At 41.8% G+C, this 16,033-nt stretch overlaps 1 protein-coding gene across 1 annotated transcript; it reads left to right on the forward strand.

Annotated features, from left to right (window-relative positions):
- Positions 1 to 1,465: 1,465 nt before the first annotated feature.
- LOC118422186 (golgin subfamily A member 6-like protein 22) lies at positions 1,466 to 14,708 on the forward strand. Its single transcript, XM_035829701.1, has 4 exons — positions 1,466 to 1,685; positions 4,809 to 6,230; positions 6,407 to 6,419; positions 11,767 to 14,708. Exons 2-4 carry the CDS (start codon positions 4,867 to 4,869, stop codon positions 13,951 to 13,953), a joined length of 3,564 nt encoding a protein of 1,187 aa, XP_035685594.1. The 5' UTR covers positions 1,466 to 1,685; positions 4,809 to 4,866; the 3' UTR covers positions 13,954 to 14,708.
- The last annotated feature ends 1,325 nt before the right edge of the window (positions 14,709 to 16,033 follow it).

A 16,033-nucleotide genomic window follows, 5' to 3' on the forward strand; every position in this document is an offset into this window, starting at 1 on the left:
GTTGCAAATAAACTTGACTTCAGAAACAACAGTCTGAATGTAATAAAAAGAATGACCAAGACGGTATAAAAACGTCCAAGAAACGAAAAAGTAACCATCTAAAATGCATCTAAGAGAAATTCTTTACTTTTACCATCTAATAAGTCCCTTACATGAAAAGCTACCCGTCACCAAATAACCATGACCTCGAACGTAAGATACTGTTTCTGCTGCAGTACTAAGTCAGCCGCCAGTACGCGCAAAATCAACCTTCACCTTCGGGCTACACCACCTACCTACCTACCAAATATATAAATATTCGTAATCCATACATTACACACATAGACAAATGTCCAAAAATTTATTCTCTGAGGTAAAAGTATGGTAACAAAAGTTAAAGTTGTGATTGATATATTTCAAACTAAGTATCTAAATGAAGCTAGTCATAACTAATTGATGATTTTAGTCTGTTTTTCATCCTACAACGTTTCTAAGTCACACTCTTGAAAACTTTTCCTATGACAAACTGAAGCTTCGGTAAAGTCATATTCAAAGTACGAATACAGATGGCCTTTTCAGGGGCACACGCCTTTGATTACAGTACCGATTAAAAGTACACAGAGAGGTACTGACCTCTTGCACCACGTGACGTAGTACATGATGAAAGGCGTTGTTGTTACTTGGTGACAGTTGTGACGTCACAAGGACAGTTTTGTTGGCTGGTCTCCAAGTTCACACGTGAGGTCAGTAGCGTTAAAAACGTCGCCGCCTAAAGATGATGCCCAACGGCATTGTCCAGTAGATAGTTCACACAGGGACGTCCACATAAAGCTACATAGGACACTGCGGACTTGGTCACGCTAGCAGAGCGATGATCTGACCAGCGCTTGCAACATCCCATCAGAGACTGTTCTCAGTGTGTAGAAGGTACGTCTGTGATTAAAGCTCACCTTAACTAACCACTATACGTTACACATATATTTAGTACTTGATCATCAGATTGACAGCATTTTAATTAAACGGCAAAGGCTGTTATCTTTATCCGCTTCTATAAACTTAAGAGGCAAGTACGGTGCAGTGGTTGTAGTGGGCGTTTACCGAAACTTGACATTTGGATATTGCCAACTGTCAACGCCAAATTGGGACAGAAGAAACTGAGATATCTCTGAGATATACTTATGCCCTTAGCATAGTACTGTCATTGATGATACTGTTTGCATGCAGTACTCTATCTTACTTTATTTGCTTTATATGAATTCCAACTACCAACAGAATGATGGAACAACATAGGGGTATTCAATCCATTCACTTGGACATCAGGCCAACTGACTTGGCCAATGTGGGGATTTGAAAAAAAATTCTCTTGTTGTCGTCACACAACATTCACCATAAACATTTACCCCCCGCAGACTAGGCATATTGACCGCAAAGGTGAGCTATAGCTAGTGTCTTGTTTGTGTTGTTGAGATCACCTGCATGTAAACATCGCTAGCCAGGTAGCGGCACGAATGGAGCCGTCTGATTACGTGTTCCATCACTGTACCCTGCGGGCGGACACTCACAAAACCAGGGGTCAAACTAGCTTATCGTACGTGGGCGATCCCTTACCGAGCCCGTATCTTTGCACGTATGCATAACCACAGATCTTCGCGTACACGGCAGGCTGGTTTAACCTATGCTGACATGTAGCTGGAGGAATTACGGAGGTAAGTGTCTTATATACGAGTGTGTATAGCCCCAGTATACGTATACGTTCGGTTAAAATCCGTGTCCCATTCATCCGTTTCAACCATGCGCAAAGAGCCTGGACGGAGAGAGAAAAGCACAGTAGGAAAAATCCGCAGTACACACGCCCATCTACTGTGCTGATTCTGGAAGTCACGTTCGATATAAGTGACTCCCTAAAGCCTACAGAGCATGTCCGCTTTGAAATACATCAATAGCAGGGAAAGTTTGTTGGTGGTAGGTCAGCAAAGTGTCGAGGTCATTTCGAGTAAAAGTGGGGGTGGGGGGTGTGCTGGCATATCGCATAAACATAGAAACATTTACATGACTCCGAAAGGGCACTCTAAGATACACTAAAAACAGTGGGATGAACAGAGAAAAGAAAAACTCTTTTTAAGGAAAGTATTGACGGCAATATGTGAGTAAATTGTGAACACTGTTATTGATATCTGGTTGGCGCAGTCGCACGTCATGACGTACGCATATGGTATCAGGGCATGTTGTCACCATTGTCCCTTCGCTGTCCATCATAGTTGACTATAACACATGTGGGCAACAAAGAAGACTGAAATTGCCTTGTATACCTTACAACAGTTACACGTAGCTAATTCATGGACAATGTGACTCTCATATGTCATGTTTTCACACCCTCGACCACTCGTTGTTACGGTTGACAGCCACATTGCCCAAAGTGTTGGAAAATAAGACTGCTTGCATTAGATGGCTTTTAACAGATAGTCATCACACAAACAATGAAAATCAAACATTTATCTATATATATATCTATATTTCCCCCCTCTCTCTCCCCCACACGCACATTATTTGTCGGAATACATCTGCCCAAAGTAGAAAAACCTAGCATATTTGTGATTGAACCTATAGATTACCTGCGTATGTATAAGCCTCCTTAAATCACTTTGCATTGGTCATCATGTCATGTTTGTATTGGACATTTTTAATCGTTTTCAAGCTACTTATCTTACAAAACATAATTCAATTATCTGACGTACATGTGACATGAATACGTTTTGTCCTTGGTCCTATCAAAGGCATGACCTACGACTCAATGCCACCCACAATATGTCCCCCTAATTCATGAAGGACGACAACGATATGCATTTCGATTAAGTTTTTGCTTTGTATATGAGATGCGCAACGTTATTTGGTCCTAAATCTCCATAATATCATGAAGAATAAGAATAATTTGTACGCTTGACTAAACATCAGATAAAAGAACGTATTAGTAAGCAGGTAGCATAGCCTGTGACATGAAGATGTCAAAGGTCAACATTAAAGACCAGAAGCTATCCAGCTCAAGTTTTGAAGATTTGGATCTCAGATCGTCATTATTAAAGTATGATCCCATGTTTATTGAAAACAATATCATATTTACATATATATACTGACCAATGATCCAAAAATGAAGTTTTTACGGTGTCTTTGTGATTTGTGCTTAACAATAAACACTGTCTCAGGCTGTAGGTCATGTTTCTTCAGACAAGTCAGTTTTACCTGAGGACAGCAGAACAATGATATAAATAGACGCACAGACACACATACATTTATACGCTGCGTGTCTAGCTGGTGTACATGGCACACGTTGCACCCTTAGGTTATTCTAGTTGTGCAGATACAGATGGTGGCACTAGAACTGCGTTAGAGGTTGAAGTGGGTAATTAAAAATCCTATGCCATGGTTTCCAAGAAGGGGTGGTCACTACTCTCAAAACAAGTTGAAACTACATGTAAATTGCTCTAAGTCGGGCTGGTCTGCAAATATCGTTACATCTCCTTTAGACAACAAGATCGAATGATCATGATGAAAAACGTAGGATATCATAATTTTATTTATGGAAGGCGATTAACAAGTGAGAAACTGAGATACAAATCACCATGCAATGATTGTCTAATAGCTAGTCGGTCGACCCTGCACAATTTACGAGCAAAGATTGTATAGTACCAACATTACAGCACGTCTGCTGCAGTGTACAACTTCTTCAGAAGTCAACCCCTGACATTCAGTCTGCTCTACGTTAAACTATTTGGGGTTATTTACAGTAAACGGGTTCAGGAGTGACAAAGCTCTCAGCAAAGGACGAATGCTGATGTATAGAAGACTACAGTTTGAAAACAACGTGTAGGACAAAGGAGTAACGTGCGTAACAGATTCGTACATAACTCTGCGTGAGTCGTCTCCATCTATCATGTCTTCTGTCTTAACAATTTATACCTTAGACATGACATACATGTAAGTAGCTGTGGCGTACTTACCCTAAAACGTAATAGGTGATATCAGGCAAAATATGAATAATTTAAATGTGATAAATCAAGGTATTTAGAGTAATGGATATGATGTGGGTTCGGGGAAGATGTTTTATTTCAATACTTTATTTAGTATTCATCCTTTCTATTAATTTCAGTGCTCTATTGGGATCACGATATGAAACCTAAAATAAGAAAAACATAACTTCTGTCTATTGTAAGGTACAAAGATCTCCTCGCACGTAATAGTGGTAGAAGAATAACGAAGTTAAAAACCGCAGTTAGCCCATCCTATCCTATGTAGCTGTTTCTAAATGGAATATAGATGTGCATACATAAAGAAAAGAAAAATTTGGTATTATCCAGTGCCTTACACCTTGCGAAAAAATAACAGTAGACGTAAGTTAATATACTATCATTACCGTTGCGCTATGTTACGATTCCTACACGTAATTAAGCGCCAGGGTACATTCACTTTAAGGACACTGTCAGGTTTAACAGTACGTGACTTAGGGTCACCAAATTGTGACCCTCCCTCCTTACAAAGATCGGAGAGATCCATCATTATTGGTTTGGCGATGACGATACACAAAAGTCCTTACAAAACCTGGGAGCAATACAGGGATCTACCACTGCCATTAGACATCAGGTAATCACCAAATTACCACCCGAAACATTCAATTTGAGACCATCGTACTGCCCTATATCCTACAGTCTCTAATCTGCTTCTATGTAGTCTGACATCATCGACCGCCAACAAGGCTGAATTGTGAGTATGTCGGAAGCCCCACATGTGTTTTCTCATGCTAAGAGACCCTTGCCTCATGCCGCTTTTCCTTTCAGTTGTGCTGCAGAGGACCGTTGACCACCAGTGGAGCGAGAGGGTGTAGGGAACGACATCATGCAGTACTACGAACAGTACGAGAGTTCGGAGTCCTCCCGTTCCAGGTTAAGGTCAGAGGAATCCTCTTCATACCAAAGGCGGTCAAGACGGACGTATTCCTCGTTCAGGAATAAAGGCACACCCCGCACGGGCTCCAAAAACTATCGGGCACAGTCTCAGTCTCCGCCGAGGGCTTATCACAATGGATACGCTAGCCCTCCCGCATACGGGGAGGCGGCGAGGGAGCGAACATACAGTTACACGAAATACTTCGACAAGGCAAACAGGTTTGCTGATAAAGCGTTTGGTGGGGATTTTGAGGGCACAGGGAGGATGTTTGGAGAAGGCCTGTCGGCTGGGTCTTCGGCCTACGAGAAAAGACGAAGCCGAAGTAAGAGTAGGTCCCGCACGAAAACGACTGCTGACGGGGAAATGATTGATGAAATCATCACAGGAGACGACGAGGCATTTGAAGGGTCACCTCAACCAGAGGATATTAACCTGGTAAAGCCAGCTTTTGCCCTCAGAGGATTGAACAACAAGCTCGCGGCACATATGGACAGGATGAAAATCTTGGAAGAGGAAAACAGTTTCTTGAGAAAACAGATCGACGTCTTGACACATTCTGACTCTGCACTCGGAGAGGCCAGAAGACAGATGGAGAAGCTGATCGCAGAGAAGAAAAAACTCGAAGACCAATTTGCAGCTCAGAAGAACGACATTGAGAAGAATAAAGAAAACGTAGCCATACACATCGATAAGCTTCGTGCCGTCCAGCAGCAAAACAGAGAGCTGGCCGCCAAGACAAAGAACTTCGCCAAGGCCATTGAGTTAGAGCGAGAGGAGTCTGGAAGAAAGATAGCAAAGCTGGAAGATGAAATAGAAAATCTGAAAAGGATGAAATACGAGTGGTCCATTGAGGAAGACAGACTTTCGAAAGAAAGCAAAGACACTGCGACAAAGATTACACAACTGGAAGAAGAGACTAACAGGTTAAAAAGTGAATTGGGCGAAAGAAATGAACAAATTGACCGACTGTCGGCAGACAACCAAAATCTAAAAGCAGAGCAGGAAAACAGCAGAGAGGAAAGGGAAAAAATTAGGAGTCAGCAAGAACATTTGAAGGACGAAGAGCAGAGGTTGAAGACAGAGATGGAAGAAAGCGAGTTAGAGAAAGCGAAGGAGGAAGAAGCGCAGAATAAGATAAAGACGATGGAAGAGGAGTACATGAAGTTGAAGATGGCTATAGACCAAGTGGAGAAGACGGTGGCCCCTCGGCTGAGGCACGCTAAGGAGCAGTGTGACAAGCTGATGCAGGAGAAGGCAGAGCTGGAGCTGGAGCTCAGCGACGTGCAGAAGAAGAATCGTGAGAACATGCAAAGGTGAGTGACGTACTTTTTAAATACCTACATCTATTCAATCACTTTAAGTGTTTGTAGTCTAAGGAGGCATATACTGATTCTTACCATTGAAGTTAATAATTGTGTCCGCAATTGATTCTTTGCTTTGCCTATGATAAAATCCCCCAGTATCATACAAATGTATCATTATTGTTTAGGTACATCCCACCAGTATGTTGAGCTTGTGTTATCATCTCAATCACTGCATGAAAAAGCAGATTTCCACGAGTTCCCAACATTGTGCACGATGGTGGAACCTGACGTGTTCTCACCGTGGGCACGGGTTTCCACGGACTGCCTGTTCCCGCGTGCCCCTACAATGAAAACCTGTGCGCACGATAGGGCACGCGAAGAGTCCACGCGCCCCACTGTTGTACACTTCCCGTGTTTCACAATTATCGTTAACAATGGAGAGCTTAGAAGTGTCTGATAATTCAGTTTGGTGAACTGTCAATCAAAAATCCCTTAAACCCCACATTCGGTCTGTACTTGCGGGAAAGTCAATAATGAAACCGACGCCAACAGTATGCGAAATTAGAGTTGCAACGCATTGCAATCCCCCTATAGTGACCAAAATCGTGCCGTATATACGAAACTCAACCAACTACGTTACCTAGATATACAGATTGCATGTAAGAGTTACACTATAGAAGCAAAGAAATTAGATTTCAACGGAGTGTGCCCAAGGTCTTTTACTTCATATGAAATGTTTTCTATGCGACATTAAATGTATATGTGTATTGAGTTAGTTGTCATCTACGTAAAAGCTCAAAGCTAAGAAGAGCTGTTTTTCTTTCTACGTATTAATTCGTGGAATACGTACAAGACTAACATAGAGGTCGCAAATAATCACAGAAAGAACTTGTTTTATTTGTTTTGGGCTAACAAATACAGTGATTTATAGTTTGCAGTAATTTGTCAGTCAAGCGGGAACGCGGGACAAAGACTACTGATCTCAAATGTATGTGATTCGTGTATTCGAAGAAACAGCATAAATAGAACGGACAAAGCTTTAACAAATGATCAATGGCAATGTATATGTTCCCCAGCCAACTTGGAAGGAGGCTTTAAACTCGACGCCTATCAATACATAGATTGGAAGTGTTGTTCTTTGGTCGGTCGGCGCGGCTTTGTTTATAATGACGCCGCATTATTCCGGCGCCATGTTGGATTTGCATTATATTGACTCCTTGTTTGTCGTAAAAATCGATTCAAAATATTACAAAGCTAATAATGTTATGGAGAACTTCAATCTTCGCATATTTCATTTTTACAAACAGTGTAGTTTTTGTTTGATATCAATAGGGAGATTGTCTGCCTGGCTTGAGTTTTGTCGAATATTGAGCCGATCGATCGCGAATACGTGTGCTAGTAACATTTCTCAGATATTTCATAGCAATTGTACAGAAGCTCTAAGTTGCATGAGCTAATCAAATTTCTGTTACTAATGGGAAATACGGTCCGTTAGAGGTAAATAAGCAAGTTAAAAAGCACGAAAGTTAACTACTGGACTGCCACAAGCTCCCCTCCCCCAATACACATCTCAGTGTTTTGTCTAAGCTTGAAAACACGGTATTCCGACGCGCGTGTCCTGAGTAGCTTCTTTAACCTCCTTGCGTTGACTAAGGTTTGCCGGGTGAGGAAATTTTCTTTGGAAGGAGTTTGCCGTATACACACAAATAGTATATACAACGACTTATTGTGTCTGTATTCAAAATACCCATCCAATGTAGCCAATCGCATTTCACACACGAGATGGGTGTTTGGGAATGAGGACCAATCAGCACACGTGTCTCCATTTTCAAACCTCACAGTTGTCATTTCAGATTTTGACTCATTTCATTCAGAGTGGTTTCAAGCTGCTCCGACCCCGATAGCTAAGTATTTGATCGCACGACTGACAGCGCGGTGAACTTTATGAAAGCTTGCAAATGATTCTACGTCAAGACTGGACACTATCTCGCCATGGAATTGAATTTTACTGCCGACGCCGTGGGACCAAATTCTGCTTTATAGAGCAACATCTGGCCTCCCGACCACCGAGGGTCGGGTTGGCCCTTTGTCGGTGCGATGTTTCTCGCCGCCCGGGCCGGGTCGGCTGACGCACCCTGTTAGCTCTTCGTCGTAGCTGCCGATTAGGTGATTTGGAGCTCCTTCGTCTCCGTGGGGGCCCTACACGTCTCACGATGGATTGGATACCACCGTTACGAACTTGCATGTTCACGCTTAGAAAATCTGCTGCGGCTGTGTAAATGTATAGGCTCTGGACTAGCAACTTTTTGTGTAAAAGGCCAGCTGGAGGTGTACGGATGAGAGCAGGGATGCTGAAATCCAGAGACCTACGGGAGTTTTCTGCCATCATTCACCAACCAGCACAGTAGAGTGAACTCAAAATGTTGAGACTGCGAATAAAACCCAAAAGTACTGGTGTCGGACCGACAAACCTATGGGAGCCAAAGGATCGACAGCCAGTACATATGGAGGAACGCATCAGGAGCAGTCAACTCTCAAATAATACTTAAAACTTCAAAAACAACTAAAGTTAATTCACATCTAGAAAGAATAAAACAAACACACTATAATTTATATACAGGGGAAGGGAGGAGCTGGGAGGGTAATTTTTGGGCTGGGAAGGGTCGGGGCAGTGAAAATGACGCTGCTATCAATAACAAAGGGTGCAGTCGAGGCCCGGGGAGATAATTAGGTGATAATTAACCGCTAATTTATGCATCCGTCATTCTCACACAAAAGCAAACGTCGCTACTTTCCACACGTACGCACACGTGTACTAAGATGGCACGGTTCGCGCACACAGGTTTCCTCATAGAGGGCACGTTATGCACACGCGAGTGGTCCGTTTACTCGGATTTGCACAGGTGCCCCATGTAGGGGCACGTCACGTTCGCACAGTGGGCACCCGTTGAAACCCGTGGAAACTCTGGATTTACTTGCATGTGTACACGGATTTGCACAGCGGAAATCTGCGTTTTCGAGCAGTGAATGTCCGAAGCACTCACACAATGTTTTCACCAACAACAAGTAGTAGCTTAACTCTTAGTATGCGGGTGATACAGTTCATGCATTTGTAGTAATAGATGTTTTATGGTTTATGTAGACAGGGACTGATATAATATCTTCGTCGGACCGGTCGTTTATGCAGATCTTGTGTCTTGTTCTTTAAGATAACATGTCGTATTTATTATTAGGTAACTTGTACGTAATAGCTTTGGGAGCAACAGCTAACATAGCAATACACCATACACTGTCCCATACATATCTGTAAATAAAAACACCTCATGGGCAGCGTGTCATCTTGGGTCACCGTGTGCGCTTGGAATGCCGGGAACTCCAGAGGTCAGCATGGCTGATAAATGCGATGAGCGTGTCAGGCCGTGTAAAACGTAAACAATGCCTCGCGCAGGGGGTGCGTTTCTGGAATAGTTGGCTTTGTTATTGTGGGCCAGCATTCTTACCTTTTTGCCACCACATCTCTGCGCTCGGCGACACAATCTGTCCATCTGAAGACACACATTTCAGAGATACTTCATAGAGTAACTGATATGCTTGGGCGTACAAACAAGTCGCAAAGTCAACAGGCCAAAGTGCTCTGTACCGCGACGATGTAGACTTCTTAACCAGCGTGCGTACTGAAGCTTTTTCACTACGCAATCCTTTGTATAATATCTAAGTCTTAGGCTTCTAAGGTTAGAGCTCTTATTAAGGTTGTGTTTCCTGTGGTTTTATCCTTTCAAGTCATTGTTGAAGTTTATCCCTTGGCCTTGGCGTGTATTTACAACGAGAGATAGCATCACGTAGGAGTGGGTATTTCATACATCCTCTGCATTAAATACTTCATCTTGATGACATCCAATATATTCTTTGGAATAAACAGAAGAGACTCATACTCCATCGACAATGAGGGGATAGGATGTGAAATATAAGTGTCGTAAGCCCATACATGAATATAAAAGGAACAGTTATATGCTTGAATGCATAATGTAAGCTCTTCTACTTTAAGCATAGGAAGTGTAACCAGCTGTTCCTTATTTATTTGCTACATTGTTAAGTTGGTATTTGCGGTCTACCAGTCATGACATAGCTTGTACCCACGGTGGTAGTTTCAACCACACACGGAAGTGTATTAGGTATGCATGCCAACAAGACGTGTCTGTTGTCAGATACGACAAAAGCAGAGGTCGCTTTGATTTCTTGAAGAATGAGAATTAGAAAGTTGCTCATATTCTTTGGCAGTGACCGTGACAGAGGCCTTGTAGTTGTAAAAAGGCCTGCAAATATACATACAGGCAGATCTATATCCAGGAATTGTGTTGTTGGTATTACACCATGTGTTCACACAGCGCACACACTACAGTGTATGAGTGGTACGTATGAATAGCATCAAGAAAACCCCTGATTGAGGATGATGCCTAGAACATGCTTGGTGATGTTGACATTTAAAACTTGATTGACATAAACGTCGTTTTGTCTAGAATTTTACATAAAGGACTTGATATGTGATTTTATACGCATTGGCTTCATACATACCATGTCGTATCTAATGCCTTATTCACTTCTTGGTGCACGAAGGAGTTACGAACAGTCCTTTTACAGAAAATACACAGTTCCATACCGTACGCTTAGTGACTTAATGTTGAAAACATAAAAACTCGATGAGGCAGCCTTCGTAGATATGTGCTTTAATATGGAACTTCTAAATAGCTTCGCATCAGACATCAGCGAGGGTGGTGGTACTTGAAGTCAAGTCAACTAGTTTTCTTTGTTGCCTTTCAAATGTCCGTAACATTTCCAACTGCCATTATTTAAACACAGTAGGTGATTGCCATACGCCAGGAGAAGGATAAGATCAAACACTGAACTTGGATTCCTACCAATGTTTCTTTTAGGTGAACGTTTAAACCCAGCTGGATGCTTTGGAACACCACGATTCATTCACCACTGTGTATATCCACCACAGTTTTGGGCTACAACGTTATAAGAATATACAAATAGTGATGACAACTTTCTGAGAAAATGGTTCGGTCCAGCATACTAAATTTAGGAATGTAGCATCTGTAAGGTGGATGGCCCCAGGGGGACTTTTATCTCCGAACTCCACCTTTAAATTTAGATACACTGTTTTAAAATCAATGCTTAACCCTCTGCAACCTACGATAACAAGTGTTCCCAAACAGAAACTGTATGGAGACAGGCTTATGTGTTAATGAGCTGTAAGCGGTTCACACAAATATGTAATTATATTCACACAACAGGGATGATTACATCTTAGAATCTTCCAAACACCTTTATCACGAAGGACATACGATGCCCTTTTATGGAGAACACAGAACCTGTTGGACAAGGTGCACACCCAGTCTTTGTGTCTAAGGAATTTACTAAACCAAGCTCTCTATAATAAGGATCACGCTGAAAATGGCCGCTGTGTCTAGCTGGAGGTTTCTCAGTGCAAGGAACAGCACCTAACTTCCTTCACAGGCCTCATTAGAGATATCATTAACAGCCACCCAAGACAATGATGGAATGGAACTCTAATGAGTTGCAGGGTGTTATGCCGGCGGCACCACCTCCTCCCTATCCCGGTGTAGCAGGTGCACCACGTTTCGCCATGTCTACATCTACTGGACGGCGCTTTTCTTTCCAGCCATCAACTGAGAGCAAGTATAATCAACACACAAGGCGTCTGTCTCAACCAGTAACCTCGGCAGTGACATGTACACATCCGCGTAGTGAAGCCACGTATAAAGAGAAGGTGGGTGAAAGTAAACAGCCACAGGTCACTCAGCATATAAGTCGCTTGAGGGAACGCTTAAAACACGGCAGACAATTGTTTAACGCTAGGTCTACCTCGTCTCGAGCAGAATCGTACACAAATGTTGAAGAGAATGACACAAATATCAACAATCCAGAGGGAAAAACTGGATTGTATCCCCAATCAAAGAGCATCCACGAGGGAAACATAGAACAAAATAGACCAATACAACAAGAAGTACCGTTGGCTCCTCTATCCAAAGTAGGCCATGTACAAAATGACCCACAGCACATCAAGAACAACAAAGCTGCAGCAATGCAGAATCATAATAGAGAGAAACAGGGGAACTCGCCTGCAGCCCATCCTACAAAAAGTTTTCGGGAGCAACTAAAACAAGGTCGAAAGCTGGTAACACGCAACGGATCTGCCTCGTCTCAGAACCAATCCTACCATGACCAAGATGCCAACCTTAAGAATAAACCATATCAAGGATCAGAGAAAGTTAAGAAACATCTGGAAGAAAAGATCCGAGAGGAGAAAGTGACCACAAACCCAACTGCCCCAGGTAAACTTAGAAGAAGTAACCTGTACAAGGAAATGACCAAACAAGACGCAAATGACCACCATCCTTCAATACACAGAGGTATAGGACAACCGATTGGCAAGTCTAATAAGCAAAGTGTTGAAAACACTGACGATTTAGACCAGAAAGTCAAAGAAATGAAAACACTCCTCAGTGACTTCGAATCCAAGATGAAACTTGCAAGAGGGCAAGTAGACGTGGTAGTTTATACGTCAACAATAAAGGAGAAGCTATTGGAATTCGACACTTTGTGGAGGAAGGTAAAAGGTCAGGTAGACAACTCAGGTGTTTTGGAGTTCAAGTTATGTCTAGCAAACAGGCAAATTCAAGATGCAAATGAGCAAGTCAAGAAGTTGACCGAACAGAATAGAAATTCAGTTGGCAACCTGCACATCAAAACGGTACAACAGTGTGTACATAATATGAGGGCATCTAAACGCGAAAATAGCAGCGTAAAAGAAGCAGGGGTAACAGCAACAAACATGGTGGACAAGACAACTTCAGTAGACTTAGCGATTAAAGTTGGACAAAACAAGGATATCGCTACTGAGGAACTTAGCAATTTACAACAAATGCAAGATGAAGCGTCTGCACTGAAGTTGGAAAATGACGAGCTCAGACGAATAGTACCGGAACTCAAGAACATCCTGATTGAAGTACGTTCAGAGAACCTTCGCTTGCGGGGTCAATGCGAGGAACGGACAAGAGACATGACGGAAGCAGGCAAGACCCACGAAGAGAAGGAACGGGCCTGGAAGCTCCTGAGAGACGACCACAACCTTTTAAAGGAAAAACATGCGAAGATGAGAGCAGCTATGGATACCATGGCCAAGGAGAAAGAGCAGAGCGAACTGAACGTACTGCAGTTGCACGGACAGCTGAAGGAGATGGAGAGCAGAGAATTGCAGCTACGTCATCAGAAAAAGGCGAAGGACATCGAAACTGACAAGAAGAATCAATCAACCACACAAGAACTAAGAGACAACACAGGAGAAACACGTGGAGAATACAGTGGTTCACTAAGCCAGACAAGTCTTGAACTGAGGCATTTAGACAATGCTGGTATAAAAGATGCAGGTAGCATTCCGTCAACATTGGAATCTGGCCAGGAATGCCCCACGAATGACCTTGGCACCTGTGAAAACGCTAATCAACTGATGCAAAGTCAGGCGGACCAAGACCAAGCGGTAAAAAGTGTTGAAGCTTTCTTTGGCAAACCCAAAGTCCAGAATGACCAAATGAAGAAGGAATCTGACGGACAGGTTGCCCTAGATAAGCTTCAAAGTCTGCAAAATAAATACAGCAATTTGATTAAATCGTTTGAGGATTACAAAGGTCAGAATGGTAAGGACTAAAGAGAATGGAGAAACGGACACCTTGAGAAACAGGTGTTACATGTTGGTCACTGATCCATGCAATTTGGGATGACGTCTGTTCAAGTTGGGGCTATAGCTACGAGAGTCTACATGTCTATTATAGCTAGGAAATAAATGTTTGTCCATAACATTAGACAAATTGTAACGGGAAGAATCAAGAAAGCAGCCCTATAGCTATATGTCTGAATAAGATAATCTTTCATTGTTTTTTTCTGAAGATTTACAATGTTTCAAAGTAGGTCATTCACAAGACTTTTGTTTTTTATCTTTTGTAATGGAATTACTGACACACTTTTACTTCTTATTTCACGTAGGGAAAGATGTTACACTACGCTATTATGGGAAATATGTGCACTGTATTTACACCAGTTGTTGTAATGATAACACAAAAGTGTTTGTAGTATTTTACTGAGTTATTAGATCAGTTGACTGATTGTGTGTAATTGTAAGTGTTATGGGCCACATTGATAGTGCCGAATAGGAGGAAAGTATGATACTTAAATGGTGCCTATCCTTTATTAGTGTGTGGGTATTTTGCACCATATTGCCATCCAGAACACTCCATCTATAGTGCATGTATTTCACAATCAGGACCTATACGCATACAATATTATATATCAATTGTATAATTGGTAACTTGTACTTATAGTAAAGGGGAGAGAGTCACATACAGAATGTCTAGCCATTTGAATAGGCACACAGGACATGGGTTAATAAATGATACTGATTCAATACAGAATTTAAGTTCATTATCAAAGTTAGAAATAGTAACCTTTGAACAAGAACAAACATTACAGGTGCATTTAGTAGTTCACAATATTAATTGACCGTCTTCACGCCGGATATACGTAACTAGACTTCCACGACCTCATATCTTCACCAAAGTTTGAATATTTCTGAGTGACGCGCTAAAAATGTTTTTGATTGATTATGCAAATGACGTCTTCAATTGAAGAACTTAATCAGCTGATCAGCTTCTCTAAACATGATAATATGTTCGAATTGTGATCAACTTATCTTAGCAAATAATATTTTGCAGCATTTCCTAATAGATTATGATGACTAATAATATCCACCTAAAAGGCTGAATTACTTAGCTTCCTAACGCCGCAAGTATAAAATGCCTGTCATTTACCACAATGTGAAGTGTGCTATTGTGGTAACGAACACTAACGCTAATCTACATACCTACATACCTAAAATCACGACGATCCGCCCACCTTACTCCTCTTCCAAATATTCCACAAAATCGGCCTCTGTAGTTCCCTTAAAGCCGCTAGGATCCTCAATCTGCATTGCTCACTCTCTGCCCCAATAGCTATCTACCACTGACATATCGTCACAATAGCATGTCCAAAACACGAGATATCAAAACAGGCAATTACGCTGAAGTAGAGTGTGGAAGGCTGCTAGGAGACCCATAATCGAACTTGACGTTTGTTTTTATAAACCATTGCCAAAAACTTCCCAAATATCGATCCAAAGCTTCTCGAGTTATGTTGGAAACATAGTACACAGCCCATAACACTCTTTTCCTAAGGTTATTAGAATTCGTCCAGAGTTCTAACAATTAATCATGATATGAAGCTTTGTGCCATAAAAATTTTTAATAGATGGGGTTAAAACTACCATATGTTCGTAGAAAATACTCTCACACATTTCTACATGTACATGTTACTTACTTAGTAGATACTTGTTTGTCGCCGATAAAGACCTCACACTCAGTGATCCTACTAAACCTAATTAGTACTTGTGAGACCGGGTATTTTCTATTCATTGGCTCTAACCCTCGTGTAATTAACGTAAGTGCTCCTTGTTAACGAGGAACATGTCATGTGTTTTTTACTTCGAAACGGATTTTCCTATTTTCCTAATGGTCATAGATACCAATGGATACGATATTTGGTCCTCTTTAGAAGTTCTCGGTGCTATAGGAAAGAATATAAGGCCAACGTTCTTGTACGTGATACGAAGAACGCAGACACATGGTTGCTCATAGGGGCTTTATGGCATGCACCACTGGTTATTGGCCACTGAATACTCTAATCGGAGCTTCAAA

Source organism: Branchiostoma floridae, chromosome 9 (assembly GCF_000003815.2).
Source record: "Branchiostoma floridae strain S238N-H82 chromosome 9, Bfl_VNyyK, whole genome shotgun sequence".
In the NCBI taxonomy this organism is placed as follows: Eukaryota; Metazoa; Chordata; class Leptocardii; order Amphioxiformes; family Branchiostomatidae; genus Branchiostoma; species Branchiostoma floridae.